A 14,173-nucleotide genomic window follows, 5' to 3' on the forward strand; every position below is an offset into this window, starting at 1 on the left:
CTTTTGGTAATAAAATCGGATGATTGCCTCGCCACATGGATGAGACGACGACGGCTATGATGATTTTTCCGCTAAGCTGTGGCCGTAAAAATTCTATTGTGGGTATTACATGCATTTTTTACATAATTCACGAGCAAGTTTGATTGCGGATTTCGTTCTTTTGTTTTGTTTTCATCGCGTGATTAACGACGCGATTCACACGCCAGCGTACAAATGTATTATAGGTGAGAGCTCGATATTGTAAGATTCCTCGCAAATGTGCAAACGCACGTGCTCGAATTAGTATCGGCTGTGCAAGAGAAAAAGAAAAAGACAGAGCGTCAAAATTGAATGACTCTATACGAAGTGTTAGAGCAAATGAATTTCGGATGATTCAGCGCGCTCGTACACTAACACGCACGAACCATTAAACCGGCAGATTAATCAAACAACGAGTTTTGTCTTCCGAATATTTCCGATCGATGAAAATAAAAAAATAACACATATATTTGCGGGAATTTCTATATAATTTCAAGTCACTGCCGCCGCTCAGCGTAGTCGTATCGATGTATAATTGTTATGCATAATACCAAAAGAAATATGAATGAGACGCTGCTAGAGATAAGCTGGCGAATCTTGCGCAATGCCCCCTGACTTTTAACAAGTTGAGTCTTTTATTGGCAAATCAGATGGCTATTATTATTAGTAATTTTTTTTGCGTCACGATTTTGCGGTCGATACAGATCGAAAATCGACCTTCGATCTAAGTATATAAATGGTTTCATTAAATTAAATATATAAAATGATGATAATAAGTCGGACTCGTTGCTCTTATCAGGAACGACGACGACAGTGGTAATGGTGGTGGCAGCTACGGCGGCACATTATGCAGGTCAACTATTAACGGAATCAGGTTCCACATCAATACGAAGAAAATGGATCACCCCCGGCAGTTTGCGTTCAAACTTTTTAATTGGATGAAAATATTTTGCAAGTGTGGGAGATTTAATAAAATGTGCACACGTATGTGTATAGAGGAGCGAGAGAAAGACTAAGTAGTAGGAGAAAAAGGAGGAGGCAGCCTGCACTCGCGTAGTCATGTGTGTGTCTCTTTCTCTCTCTCTCTCTCTCTCTCTGCTATGCGCGTATATTCGCAACGCTACACGCGCGCACTGGCAATGCTCGAGAGCGCGCGCGCGCGCACCCGCCAACAAGAAGTTTATAAACCGCAAGTTGAGACCGGCCGCGTGTTACTTTACTTTCGTATATCAGCGAATGCGTATCGCCTCGCGAAGAAAGACATATAGACGACGAATCTATAGCGACCTCGTAAACGCGACCAATTTTTTTACCTTCGTTGACGTTTTCTGGTGAATTAGTTTTCTTTTTCCATCGTTTTCAAGCAGTGCTTTTAGTAATAGAGACAAACAAGAGGAGAAAATCGCCGAGTGCTCGGGGAGGAAAATGAACAGGTGTTTTCCGCGCTGGGATCGGATTCAATTGGTAATCGACCTTCGTCATTGAAGATAATTGGCAATTCAGCGAGGAAGCTCTGAATAAGGGCAAATTTTTCCATCGACAGAATCATCGACTGTGCTTATTGGCCAAGACTTCAGGTAAGCGCAAGTTTTCATACATATTGCATGTTCTCATGAGTGTAATTAATCGTGGCGCTACCGAACTGCTGATGATAGGACTATTCGCCGTTTAGTTGACAAATCATCCAATTTTTACTAGCCATCGACTACCTCTGGTTAACCTTCGAGTCGCGCGTGCAGTTGTGTAATTTCTACGCTTTGATGAAATAGTCCAAGAAACGCGACGAGGGAAAACAATGCCTCGTTTGCACGCGATCACATATTACATTATGTGCAGCGAAAAATTCTCACTTTCTCGAGAAAGTAAATAAAAACAGCATAATGTGCAATGTTGCATTGCGCCTTCTCTCTCTCTCTTTCTTTCTCTTTCTTGCTCGGATACATAGCGATAACAACAGAACGCGGTGCACGCGAAAAAAACTTGACTTTTCGCGCGTAGTACGAGCTTCTTATACCTGCTGGAATTCGAGGAATGCATTTAACTTGCAGTTTCTTATCGCACTTATTATATGTGATATTTTGTGCCTTTAGTGCGATTGTCTCGAGTGCTTCGATGACAAAATTATCGTGCCGCGTTAACGCACCGATTGTTGACCTTTTTTTCTTTCTTACGCTCAGTTTCTGTGCATATACACGAGTCGAGTGTCTGATCTCGTGCATGCTAATTATTTATCTTATATATCATGCTCCTGTGCGCAGTTATACGTCACTCGACGTATTCTCTCTCTCTCTCTCTCACTATCTCAACGTCGAACTGAATCGAAATCAGTCGAAATGCCACTAAGCGATATCGTGTAATTGGCTTAATCGGATCTTCAATACTCTTCGTTTTCGCCGAGCAACACAAACGTTAATTATTAACTTTAAAAAGTCGGATCAAACGTATAGAAAACGTATCGAGACGCGCATTAAAAGCTTCCCATAGCCGAAGCTTTTTCTCCGTGACATTCATATTTGTTACGTTCGCGGTGGCCACTCGAGAACAGTTAATTGTCGGATTGATGCAATAAAAAAAAGATAAGTTGGGTCGATCGCGTACGGCGGCGTAACACACAGTTGGATCGCGCGAGAAATTACGCTGTATCTCGATTAGAACCGATCCAATCGCGTTTTGTGCACATTTCACAGTGCCCGTGGAATGCCGAGAAAGATAAAAAAACGGGGGAGATGAAAAAGTCTCGGCGATTGATCGATTTTAATTGTTTAATCGATCTTGACCGAACATGCAGAGAAATAAGTATGAGTAAGAAATCCGTCTGACTGAAGCGTGGACTCGACTACTTTTCTCTCTAGTGAGAGAGAGAGAGAGAGTACACAAGCGAGAGAGAATACAAAAGCTCAAGAGTTGCCACTCGCGCATACACATATTTCTATTTTAAATAAGAGACGATGTTCGTGCGCGTATGGAAAGTATTGCACTCACACTTGGGAGCACTTCTATGATCAAGTGATCGGAATTGATTGGCGTTAGTATTAGTAGAGTCACGCGCTCCTCTAATTCGCACTGATCGACTCGTTTTATTGAAAGCAGCATCGTCGGTTGAAGCAGCACACGCCTGCCACGCGCTTTTCGCTCGGCAGCCATCTCGATCAGCCTTGCGTGTACCCTCTAATGATGCGATCGCAATAACCTTATCGAGAAAGAGAAAATAAACGATGGAGATGCACGATATCATTTACGTATGGAGCGATCGATACGATGATCAACTGCGCATTTTTTAACCACGCGCGCGGTAATTTATTAACTCGAGATAAATCAAGATCGTCTTATTTTATCGTTGTAATACTTTTTTTCACTCAAACGAGGTAAAAATTGCCGAAACATTTCCTCCTCGTGTACACGCCGCAGCTATTTCATTTTTTCTTTTCGTTTTTGGCGCCGCTATGATGATTCTCAGAGTTAATATCGTGTGAAGCGCGTACTTGATCTGATCGCGCCGAATTCGAGTGAATGTATGTTTTTAAAAATTCCTAATTGTGATTAATCGAGCTTTTATCTCTAAAATAACCGCCGAAGGTACTCGAGGTATGCTAGGTGTTTTATCTAAAAATAATTCGGCTCGAGAAGTTGGTCGTCTTTTTGGCACTTTCGCCATGCCGAAACGACGAGAAAAAAAGAAGAAAGTATCGAGTAGTCGCAGAGGATCTAGCCCCCTGGGCCTAAGGTACGCCGATGCCTACGTGACGCGGAAAATTCATCCCGAAAAGTCGCGTACGGCGTATTCGGACTGGCCGACGTGTCGCAGTCGTGGCACGCGCGCACACAGCCACAGAAGGCTTATACACGGCTGTACGAGGGCGTGTATTGATCGCGGGTCCGCCGAAAAATGTTATTGCGAAACCGACCCTCTTGCTCGCGCGCATTGTTACGCAAATCCTCGTCCCTCGAGCTGATCGGCCGCGCGGAGCTAAGCTTTAAGCTCGCACGTCGTCTCTCCGAGCGTTTAAATCTTTCTTTGCCCATCGTCCTTTCTCCCTGTCGTCTTGCTTGTCTGCTTTTCACGTACAATTTTTTTTTTTTTTTAGCTACTGACACACTTTCTCGCAAGCTCGAGACACGGGCTACGCGTGTACCGATCGTAAAAAATACGCACAGATACCTATCTTGCAAAGCCCTTTTACCTTTATATCGCATAAAAATTATTATTATCATTATTTAACATTGTCAGTGTGTCAAGTTCAGGGTTTCTCGAGGTTTACGAGCGACGACCGCATAGTTGACATTTTTTGCGAGTAATCGCTTTCGGTGCGATAAGAAGACGAGCCATTTATGCGTTCTCAATTTTGGGTAGAAAAAGAAATATTTTAAAAATGATGTAGTTTGTCGGATAATTTTGAACTGTCGGCGATGAGATAAGAGCTAGATTAGTTGGTTTTTAAACGCATCGCTCAAGGATTTTGTCTCTAAAATAGCACAATATTGTATCGTGGCATCGTTATCGAGCGATCATCGACTCTCGATTATCCACCTTTTCCGAGTATAAATAACAGCTCGCGCGATTTTCCAAAAGAAAACACAGATTCGACGTAGCGATGGTGGATTTCACAGCTCGCAGTCTCGCGCGCAAGCACACAGAGTCGGTATACACACGAGTACACGTGCTTCCAAGTAATCCGCCGCTCATCTTCCTCCCATGTTTTTTCCGCACTCGTATAGATTTAGTAGCGTAAGCTTATCAATTTTTCCCGATAAAAATACACAATCTGTTCCGGAGAAAAACTATACATCCTATTGTTTTTTAATTGCTCCCCCCGAGTTAAAAAGTAGTTGAGGTCGCTCCGGGACACGTATGCATTCGAATTCGTGCACTCGAGGAAGGAATTAATAGTTACAAGAGTCGCGTGGTACTTGCCTCTCTATCGTTTGGTGCGTTTAAATATTATTTATCTCGATAAGGCGCGCGAAGAAGCACGTGACAAGCCGTACTTACGCTGCCGACGCTCCAAGACTTTACGTGTATAATATTTAAAGAGTCACATGACTCGGGCGCTCGTACACTTATATATGCATACGCTGGCTTTCTTTGTATCGCGAGCGGCTCGTGCTGCACATTCTATGTGTAAGTCATACTAGTGCGGCCGTACGCTGTGTGCGCGCATATTACACGCGATTGTTGACACTACGAAGAAGTATACGGCTCAGCTACGCGTGCCTGCATTATTATCTATACTATGGAGCGAGTATCCTATTGCTGCAGCCAAATGACTCGCTATTTTTTCTCTCCTTCTTTGTATATATAAGTCGAGAAGAGTCGCGCTCCTACGCGACGGATATGAACTTTATGAAATTGTAAATATTGACAATCTGGCTCGTGCACGCGCGCGCGCGCCTCGTCTGCCTCTCGAGTGTACATCATACACACATACATACATAAGCTGCCGCGATTGTTTGGAAACTCCCGAGTCGCGTAATTCTTGAGACCAATGTGCCAGAATAATGAATGAATTCGCCTTCAATTAGAAATCGACAATCGTACATCGACGATTTTATGCTACGTTATTTTCCCAATGTTCCTTTCCTCGAATATCTACGTAAACATTTACGAGTATTTTGCGACTCGAACAAATTATCATAATTTTAAATGTATATTATAAAAATTAAGTGTCACTAGAATTACGAAAACAGTTGCAATTGACGTTCATTGTTATTCCGACGATAATATTCTGCTTCGCTGAAGCAATTGAGCTATAGCTCTTGAAAGAAAGAGAAAGAGAGAGAGAGAGAGAGATAGAATAAGAATGAGAAAGTCTCTCGCTGGCAGTACTGTATAGCATCCGTGAATTGTATAGGCCTATTGCGCAACACAATATTTAAACTAGTCGTGCGCGCACTCCGCGATTCGTGCAATAATAAAAAGCTCCGCTTGCGCCGCACAATAGTTTCTCTAATACCCATTCGAATGATTGATAATTGGATGTAAGTCGAGCGGCGCGACGTCGAGTCCTCTCTGTACACAATGTATTAAGCATACATAATATATAGATATATATATTCATGTAGATGGCAAAATATGTTGTCGAATAGCGACATCGGCTCCGGATTCGTTCTTTCTAGCCTACAAGGGACAAAGAGAAAAAGAGGCGTCACGAGATTTAAGCGGGATGTTAACAAATGCTTGTCGATTCCGATCTATCGATCTAAACTCTAGCGCCGATGGAAATGTATCGATATTCCTTTGAATTGATGTAATTTTTCGGTAAATATGTACAAACGTCTCGAGCGATGATTGATGTAAAGTAATCCAGCGCATAAATAAGATACGACAATTAATAAATCGAAAGCGCGTGATATAATCCAGTGTGTATATATTCGAAGCTTTGATAAAATAATCAAGATCGATTATTTAGCGCATACGAATGCATACGTGTACGCGTGTGCACTTATTACATTTTCACCTCGGAAGATGCTTGCCAATTATAGCATTGATTTCACATGTAATTTTAACAAGTAAATATAATTCTGCCTTCGTGATGAGGAAAGTGATAGAAAAAAAATAGCTGCGCACTGATTCGTGTGTGTTGAGGAACGAATCATTGTCATTGTTGAAAGTTCATAGGCAAATAAATATATAAATTTAACCGCGCGACAGTGCACGATTGTGTTTAAGCTCGCGTCAAAACAAGCCGCCAACGAGGAGGAAAAAAATACGGAAATACACAGAATCGTATTGCATATGTGTGCGCAATTTCAATCGATCTAAAATTAAACGTTCTTTGTTTGATGTTTGATTATAAAAAAAAAATGAAATAAAAGAAAGAAAAAGAAAAAAAAGAGATGAGCGAACTTTTTTTGTTTACTAGATCTCGTGCAAAGATTTTCGTTTGTGCAAGCGCGCAAGATACGAATCGCGTAGATGCCGCGAAACGTGAAATTATCGAAAAAATTTCGACACGAATCTTTGAGGAATGAGATGTCTTTGATTAAGAATGTAATCTAAAACTTGCTGTGAAATTCCATTCGCAGAATGAAGAAAGAGCACAGACTGAGCGACGGAATCATGGGCAAGAGCATAGAAGGTGGATACGTCAATCACGCACTGAGCGAGTCCCAACTCGATCTAGGCCCGCATCACAACGGCCTACCGACCCGCCATACCCACTACACCAACGCCTACACCAATGGCTCGTCCGATTTTGTCTGTGAGTATGCACATTTTTTTTATCATCTCTCTTAGAAAACTCAGTCTCCCTTCCTGATCAATCATTGCGATTGTAATTTGAAAATTGCTCTTGTCAAATACGAGATATACAATGGTTAATAATGAAATTTTCAAATGCATGCCCACTGGAGGATGCTGTACAAGTAAGTCACATTGCCGCATGCATTCGTATGAAAGAAAAAAGAATTATCGGTGCGAAAGTCTCGCTCGCGGAACATCCGTCGGGAACTCGGCGATACACGTCTCGTGCCTTGGTAGCTCTAATCGTCTCTTGCTGCACGTATGCGTTTGCGATAAATTTGCATGTACTCGAATCGGTGAAAGGAGCCGTCCGAGTGTGTATGCGCGGAAGCGCAGAAACGCGATAATCAAGCCGAATGCGAAAGAGAAAGAGCGAGGTAGACTCTGTCCGTACAAGCAGGCCGCATGATTGATCATAATCATCGACGCGAGATCTCGATATTGCTTCTCTCGTCAGTCGGCATCGCTTGCTGCAGCTGAAAAATGCCTGTAATTTGCGAATGAAAGCCGAAATGCTATCTCCTTTGCGTTGCAATGGATTTTCTGTAAAATTGAATAATCTCGCGATAAGCTGTATATGCAATCAGATACGGTATCGTTAGTACGGTATCGTTATGGATACTCAAAAAGTACGCTCCCTTTGATTGATTATAACGAATAATTTTGATGATTTCCAATAGTTGGGCTTTTAAAAGCTTTTATGTCTTCTGTAAATACGTTGTCTGTACAAAAAATAAATTAATTTACTTTAAACGAATTGGAAAATAAATTTATATCGAATTTCAAGTTCACAACAGTAATAGGGGGCAGTCGTTGTTACACGTCGTTAAATCATGATAGTATCCGAGCTCATTATACGAATGGAATAATACCAAGACATTTTGATGCTACTATATTCTATCAGTAGCAGCTATGAAAATTGAATCGAGTTAAATTCTCGATAAAAGGATTGATTTACGATCATTCAAACAACAGCAGGAAATACCTGTACTCGCCGCCGTGGACACGTTATAACTGCGTATGTATAATTACCCTAGAATTCCGGCTTTTCTTGCATGACTCTCGCTTCTTTGAAAGATTAGATTTTGGACGCTGCGGCGTGGTAGGGATGGTGGGCCTTAATTTATCGGCTTGAGCAGTGAGAGGTCAGTGTCATTGGTCAATCATATGATTTTTGAGACGTAGTGGGAAATACCATAGTGTCTCGGATAGTTGTATACAAACCGACGAATTAGTTTACGTCTTCTAGTCAGTTCATTTCTTCACGTCAACACTTCGGTAACAGTCGGTGTTTCTTTCTCTACCCGTAAACGCGAGTGAATGTAGTCGACTAAATTTTTAGTTTGTGTGCAAAGACAATGATTCGGTACAGTAGTGCATCAAAAGACGATATGGTCGCTGTTGAGTGTAAGTTTTTATGTTTTTTCATGGCGTAATAAATTTCATTTATCGATTAGAATTTGTACAATTACAAAGTAAACATCGAATCTCTTTATTACCTACGATGGCTTTGGCATTAAAAAATGACTGTACTCACACAAGAGTGAGGATTATAAATTTTTTCTCATTCTAGTCAAATTTTAAAGCAAAAGTGAGATTTTGTGTTAGTGAAAACAAGTTGAATAATTGTTACCCTAATTCTGATTTATAACTCATGAACTTGTGAATTAATTGGACTAAATATCCGAGACCACTAATCGAGAGGGAAATTCGAAATTTTCATATATAACTATTACTGAAAGATAATATAAAAACAAGTAATTTACGGTGGTGGTTTTTAGGTGTCAATTTACAAAGTCCTAGTTTTTCAAATGTTCAATCAAAGTTATTGCATATAGGTAATTAGCACAAGTATGCCATGTGCTTTAGCAGACGACACGTGTGTCTCGCAGTTGTTTACTTACTAAATTAGTTATTTGAAAATATCGGATTTTATTCAAACAAACAGCCCTAAAAATCTTAATGAAAATTGAATAAAATTATAAAAAAATCAACAAAAATTTTTAATTTAAAAGTTTTTTTTAGAAATCGATTCGATTTCGACATTGATAATTTTGAAAGTTAGCCATTGAAAAATGTAAAATACTATTGTTTAGTTGGGATGTTTCACTTTGAAAATAATTCATTTCAACTACGTATTCATATAAAAAATGGAGCTAAGCAATTTGAAACACTTATTTTACATAAAAATTCTGTTCATTTTAAAAAAAAATTAATTTAATTAAGTTCTGATAAAGAATCGTCGTCAAAAATTTAAAATTATAATTTCCATGTTTCATCATTTGCATCTCTCAAAGAGATATTAAAAGCCCATAAAAAGGGGAACATGAAAATTAGAGAATTCCAACAAGGTCCACGCGGTAGTGTATGTACAACAGAAACGAAAGTACGGTGAGATAACATCGCTTTACCTATGCTCTTGGTTAACCATTAAAAATAATGAATTACGAATTCGATGATTGTGGGTCCTTATCAGTAGATAATTGTGACAATTGCTTCCGTACGCGTGAGGCGCGTACGCGTTTAGCCGGAGAAGCGTGCGTTAATTTGCGTTTATAAATTTTCCGCTTGTAATTTCGAAAATGAGACTTGAAAGAAAAATGCCGGCCGAGCGGAACTTTATTACATCACATTTTCGATAATTAATGATCAAAAATCGTAGATAAATCCAAGCCACCCGTAAAGATCGAGCCCAGCTCTATCTGGCGAAAAAACAAGAAACAAAAACGAAAAAAATTAATTCGTTCAGGCTGTACACAATCTAATCGCGTACATGCTTTTGACTATTATAACTACGAGCGTAAGACGTTTTTCACGCAATTAATCTTGCGTGGCATATATAAATATATAAACAATCGGCTCGAGTCATTCGAAAACAATCAAGTCGCGTATCGAGTGCATAAAGTCTCGATTAATAATAATCCGTATAATTACCCGGCAGAATAAGTAGTTGGCCAAGCGAAGCAGCCGCACGCGAGTTAATCGTTGAAAAATTTAGCGCAAGATCCGTAATTAAAGATAAGAGCTTCATACGTGCAGTCGCGCTTACGCACGATTACGATTCGACTGGTTTCGTATAAAAATGTAGAGAGGCACGATCTATAAACGAGGAGGAGAATCGTACGAATGTAACTAAATTTGTCATAAATTTGGATGTTGACAGTGCTGGAGGACCCGACGTCGGTTGCCGCAACGGCGGGCGTCGACGATCATCGAGTCGTGATCAAGGGCGGCTGCAGCGACGACACCAACAGCAGCAACAGCACGTCCAGCACGAAGGAGCGACTGTCGGCCATCGGCAATTACGGTAGGCGGCAGTGGGGCCGGCTGAGCCGGGCCTGCAACCGCAAGACCCTGTACAAGAGGCTGCCGGTGCTGAACTGGCTGCCGCGGTACAACGGGCAGGACGCGCTCGGCGACCTGGTGGCCGGCGTCACCGTCGGCCTCACCGTCATACCCCAGTCGCTGGCCTACTCGAGCGTGGCGGGTCTGCCGCCCCAGTACGGCCTCTACGGCAGCTTCCTCGGCTGCTTCCTCTACATCCTGTTCGGCTCGTGCAAGGACGTGCCGTTCGGCCCGACGGCCATCGTGTCGCTGCTCACCTACCAGACGGTCAACCACCTGGACAGTCCGCATCTGCACGCGATCCTGCTCTGCTTCATCGCCGGCCTGGTCGAGCTGCTCATGGGCGCCTTCGGGCTGGGCTTCCTCATCGACTTCGTCTCGGGCCCGGTGAGCTCGGGCTTCACCTCGGCGGTCGCCCTCATCATCGTCACGTCGCAGGTCAAGGACGTGCTGGGCATCAAGGCCTCGGGCACGACCTTCATGGAGATGTGGTCGAGCATAATCGATCACGCCTCGGAGGCCAAGCTGTACGACGCGTCGCTCGGCCTCTCCTGCATCGCTTTGCTCCTCGTCCTGAGAATGGTGGCCTCGCTGTCCTTCGGCACCGAAGAGCAGCAGCGCCACAGCACCCCCTACAAGATCCTCAACAAATGCCTCTGGCTCATGGGCACCTCGAGGAACGCGCTGCTCGTCGTCATTTGCGGCTGCATCGCCTACAGCTTCCCCGTGGGCCAATCGCCCTTTAATCTGATTGGTAAGTAGAGAGCTCCCCCGACCTAACTCAAAGTCTAACTCAAGCTTAACTTCCTTCGACTTACAGGTGACATTCCAAGCGGCATGCCGGCCGTGCAGCTTCCGCCTTTCGGCTACACCAAGGACGACAACACGACCGTGTCGCTCTGGACGATGTGCGAGAATCTCGGCAGCGGCATAATCGTCGTGCCGCTCATATCCCTCATGGAGGACATCGCCATATGCAAGGCCTTCGCCAACGGCAAATCGGTCGACGCCACGCAGGAGCTCATCGCCATCGGGGCCGCCAACATCGGCAACTCCTTCGTCCAGGCGTTCCCCGGCAGCGGCTCCTTGAGCAGGTCGGCCGTCAACAATGCCTCGGGCGTGCGCACTACCCTCGGAGGAGTTTACACCGGTATCCTGGTGATACTAGCTCTGTGCTTCCTGACCCCGTATTTTTTCTTCATACCCAAAGCTGCACTGGCTGCCATCATCATCGCCGCTGTCATTTTCATGGTCGAAGTCAAGGTCATCAAACCCATGTGGAGAACCAAGAGTGCGTTTTTATTTCATTATTTTTCTATTCTTCCTACCTTTTTTTTCTTTTCCCTACCTCGATAAGCTGCTAAGCAAGGATCTTTTGGTCGTTCGCAGAAACGGACTTGGTGCCGGGCATCAGTGCCTTCGTCTTCTGCCTGTTGCTGCCACTGGAGATCGGCATCGGCCTCGGCGTCGCCATCAACATCCTGTTCATCCTGTATCACGCGGCGCGGCCCAAAATCGACGCGGAGAAGATGAGGTCGCGGCAGGGGATCGAGTACCTCATGCTGACGCCGGATCGCTGCCTCATCTTCCCGTCGGTCGACTACGTGCGCAACCTGGTGACCAAGTACGGGAGGCGAGAGGCCGGCGAGACTATGCCGGTGGTGATCGACTGCAGCCACGTATTCGGCGCAGACTACACGGCCGCCAAGGTCATCGAGAGCCTCATTCGGGACTTCAGCTCTCGCGGTCAGAGCCTCTTCTTCTACAACCTCAAGCCGTCCGTCTACGCCGTGTTCGAGGGCGTCGAGCCCGCCGACTTTGTCTGTTATTATACTCAAGAGGCCCTCGACGAGCTGTTCAAGGAGCGCGAGAGCAATCACGAGGTGCGGCGAAACTTCAAGGAGGTGCCCTAACACTTTGAGCTTCGACTGGATTATTATTCCGAGAATGACGTCCACAACGAAAATCCTACTTCTTCGATCACATTGACGATCATGATGATTGAATAACGTAATTTTAAATATTATAAATTAATGTATGTATGTGTCAGAGTATGTTTTTTGTGCCTGTGTCTGTGTTATTTTAATGATTTGTAACTGTCCGTGTTCTTTAAGAACCAGCGTGCGTATGTATGCTTATGTTCGTTAATGTTATGTCACAATCGCGTTGCATTTACTGATACATTTATACATGCCTATATATTTATCCTCAATTTTTGTATGAGCAACTCCTCGATACGCGTGCGTGACTATTGCGAGCGTGAATCAGTATACATTCTAGGCTAATTAACAAACTAGAACAATCATTTACTTTTTTTCAAACTATCGTTTTTTTTTTAATACGAAGAAACAAAAATCCTCTTCGAGAGTATTGACGCATTGTTCGCTTTAGTAGGTAAATTACATCACAACTAGTTTCATCAACAATTTTAATTTTTCCATCATCTAGCGCATAAGTTATTTTACTCGTATGCAGACTGGTTTTAAAAATTGTCGATTGATTATTTAAAACGAGTTTTCATCATTTAATGTCTAAGCTCACATGGTACATATATTATTATACTTAAGTAATTATGAACAAAAATATTACATTTTGAAAAATAACTCTCTCCTTCATAATGTATAGCGAAAGAAAAAACCTATTTTTTGTATAACTACGTAAATCCACGCCGTTTTAAAGAGAAACAAAGTTAGACAAACTAGAAAATACAATTCAGCATTATTAACGTTTATTATACATGTATAACGACAGTTTTTTAGTGGTTAGTTATTAGAAATTAATTAAGATATTCTGTGATAAATTTGTAAAACGAGAAGGTATAAACGAAGCGCTGAAAGTGCGCGAGATCATGTCATTTAGTATAAATTATTCATGATAGAAACAATTATAAAACACCGACAATAACAAAAGAAAATATTTTTATGAGAGGCTGTAAGAAGAATGCATGGATAAAATTAGTGTTTTTGTGTGCGTGCGTGTGTGAATGTAGATTATAGGAAGTATATAATTGAAAAAAGAAAAATAAGAAATGTGTACTATATTAGCCTGTACATACTGTAGAAGCATCAGTATTGAAATTTAGCCAAGTATTTTTCTGTATTTTCAACGAGAGAAACGAAAGCCAACTCTCATGTGCTTTAAGCTGAATTCAAAGCGATCAAACAATTTTAGCTCTTTGCGGAGAAGTTTAAAAGAAATAAAAAAGATTAAGATAACGATAATATTGTTAATAAAGTAAAATAATAGATGACATGAAACACTATATTTTTTCTCGTTTAATTTTTATTATTCGCCAATTCCATTTGATGATGTCAATTATCATTTCAATACAGTGTCAAAAGTATTTAAATAACCGTATGTTTTATAGATTTCAAATAATAACGTTAGGTTGTTTTCGCGGGTCCCGAAATCGCGATTCTCGCGTATATGAGGAGCGTGGAGTGACGCTGCTCTCGCCTGCCATACTTGCCATTCGGAGCGCGACACGCGCTCCTCGATACACAGCCAATTCTCAGTGGTGAAATCAAACGGCCAAAAAATTTTTTTTCCGCGAACATGATAATCTTATAT

General features: G+C 42.2%; 1 protein-coding gene across 2 annotated transcripts; it reads left to right on the plus strand.

Annotated features, from left to right (window-relative positions):
• The first annotated feature begins 1,247 nt into the window (after positions 1-1,247).
• On the plus strand, positions 1,248-13,156 carry LOC106657835 (sodium-independent sulfate anion transporter-like). 2 transcript variants are annotated; one of them, XM_014379514.2, is made up of 5 exons: positions 1,248-1,595; positions 7,042-7,217; positions 10,422-11,357; positions 11,424-11,894; positions 11,993-13,156. In XM_014379514.2, the coding sequence occupies exons 2-5, from the start codon at positions 7,043-7,045 to the stop codon at positions 12,514-12,516; spliced, it is 2,106 nt and encodes a 701-aa protein (XP_014235000.1). In that variant the 5' UTR covers positions 1,248-1,595; position 7,042; the 3' UTR covers positions 12,517-13,156. The 2 variants fall into 2 exon arrangements, with proteins under 2 accessions (XP_014235000.1, XP_014235002.1); XM_014379516.2 differs by lacking the exons at positions 1,248-1,595; positions 7,042-7,217 and adding an exon at positions 8,495-8,665.
• Positions 13,157-14,173: the final 1,017 nt, after the last annotated feature.

Source organism: Trichogramma pretiosum, unplaced genomic scaffold (assembly GCF_000599845.2).
Source record: "Trichogramma pretiosum strain Unisexual culture from Peru unplaced genomic scaffold, Tpre_2.0 scaffold6, whole genome shotgun sequence".
NCBI lineage: Eukaryota > Metazoa > Arthropoda > Insecta > Hymenoptera > Trichogrammatidae > Trichogramma > Trichogramma pretiosum.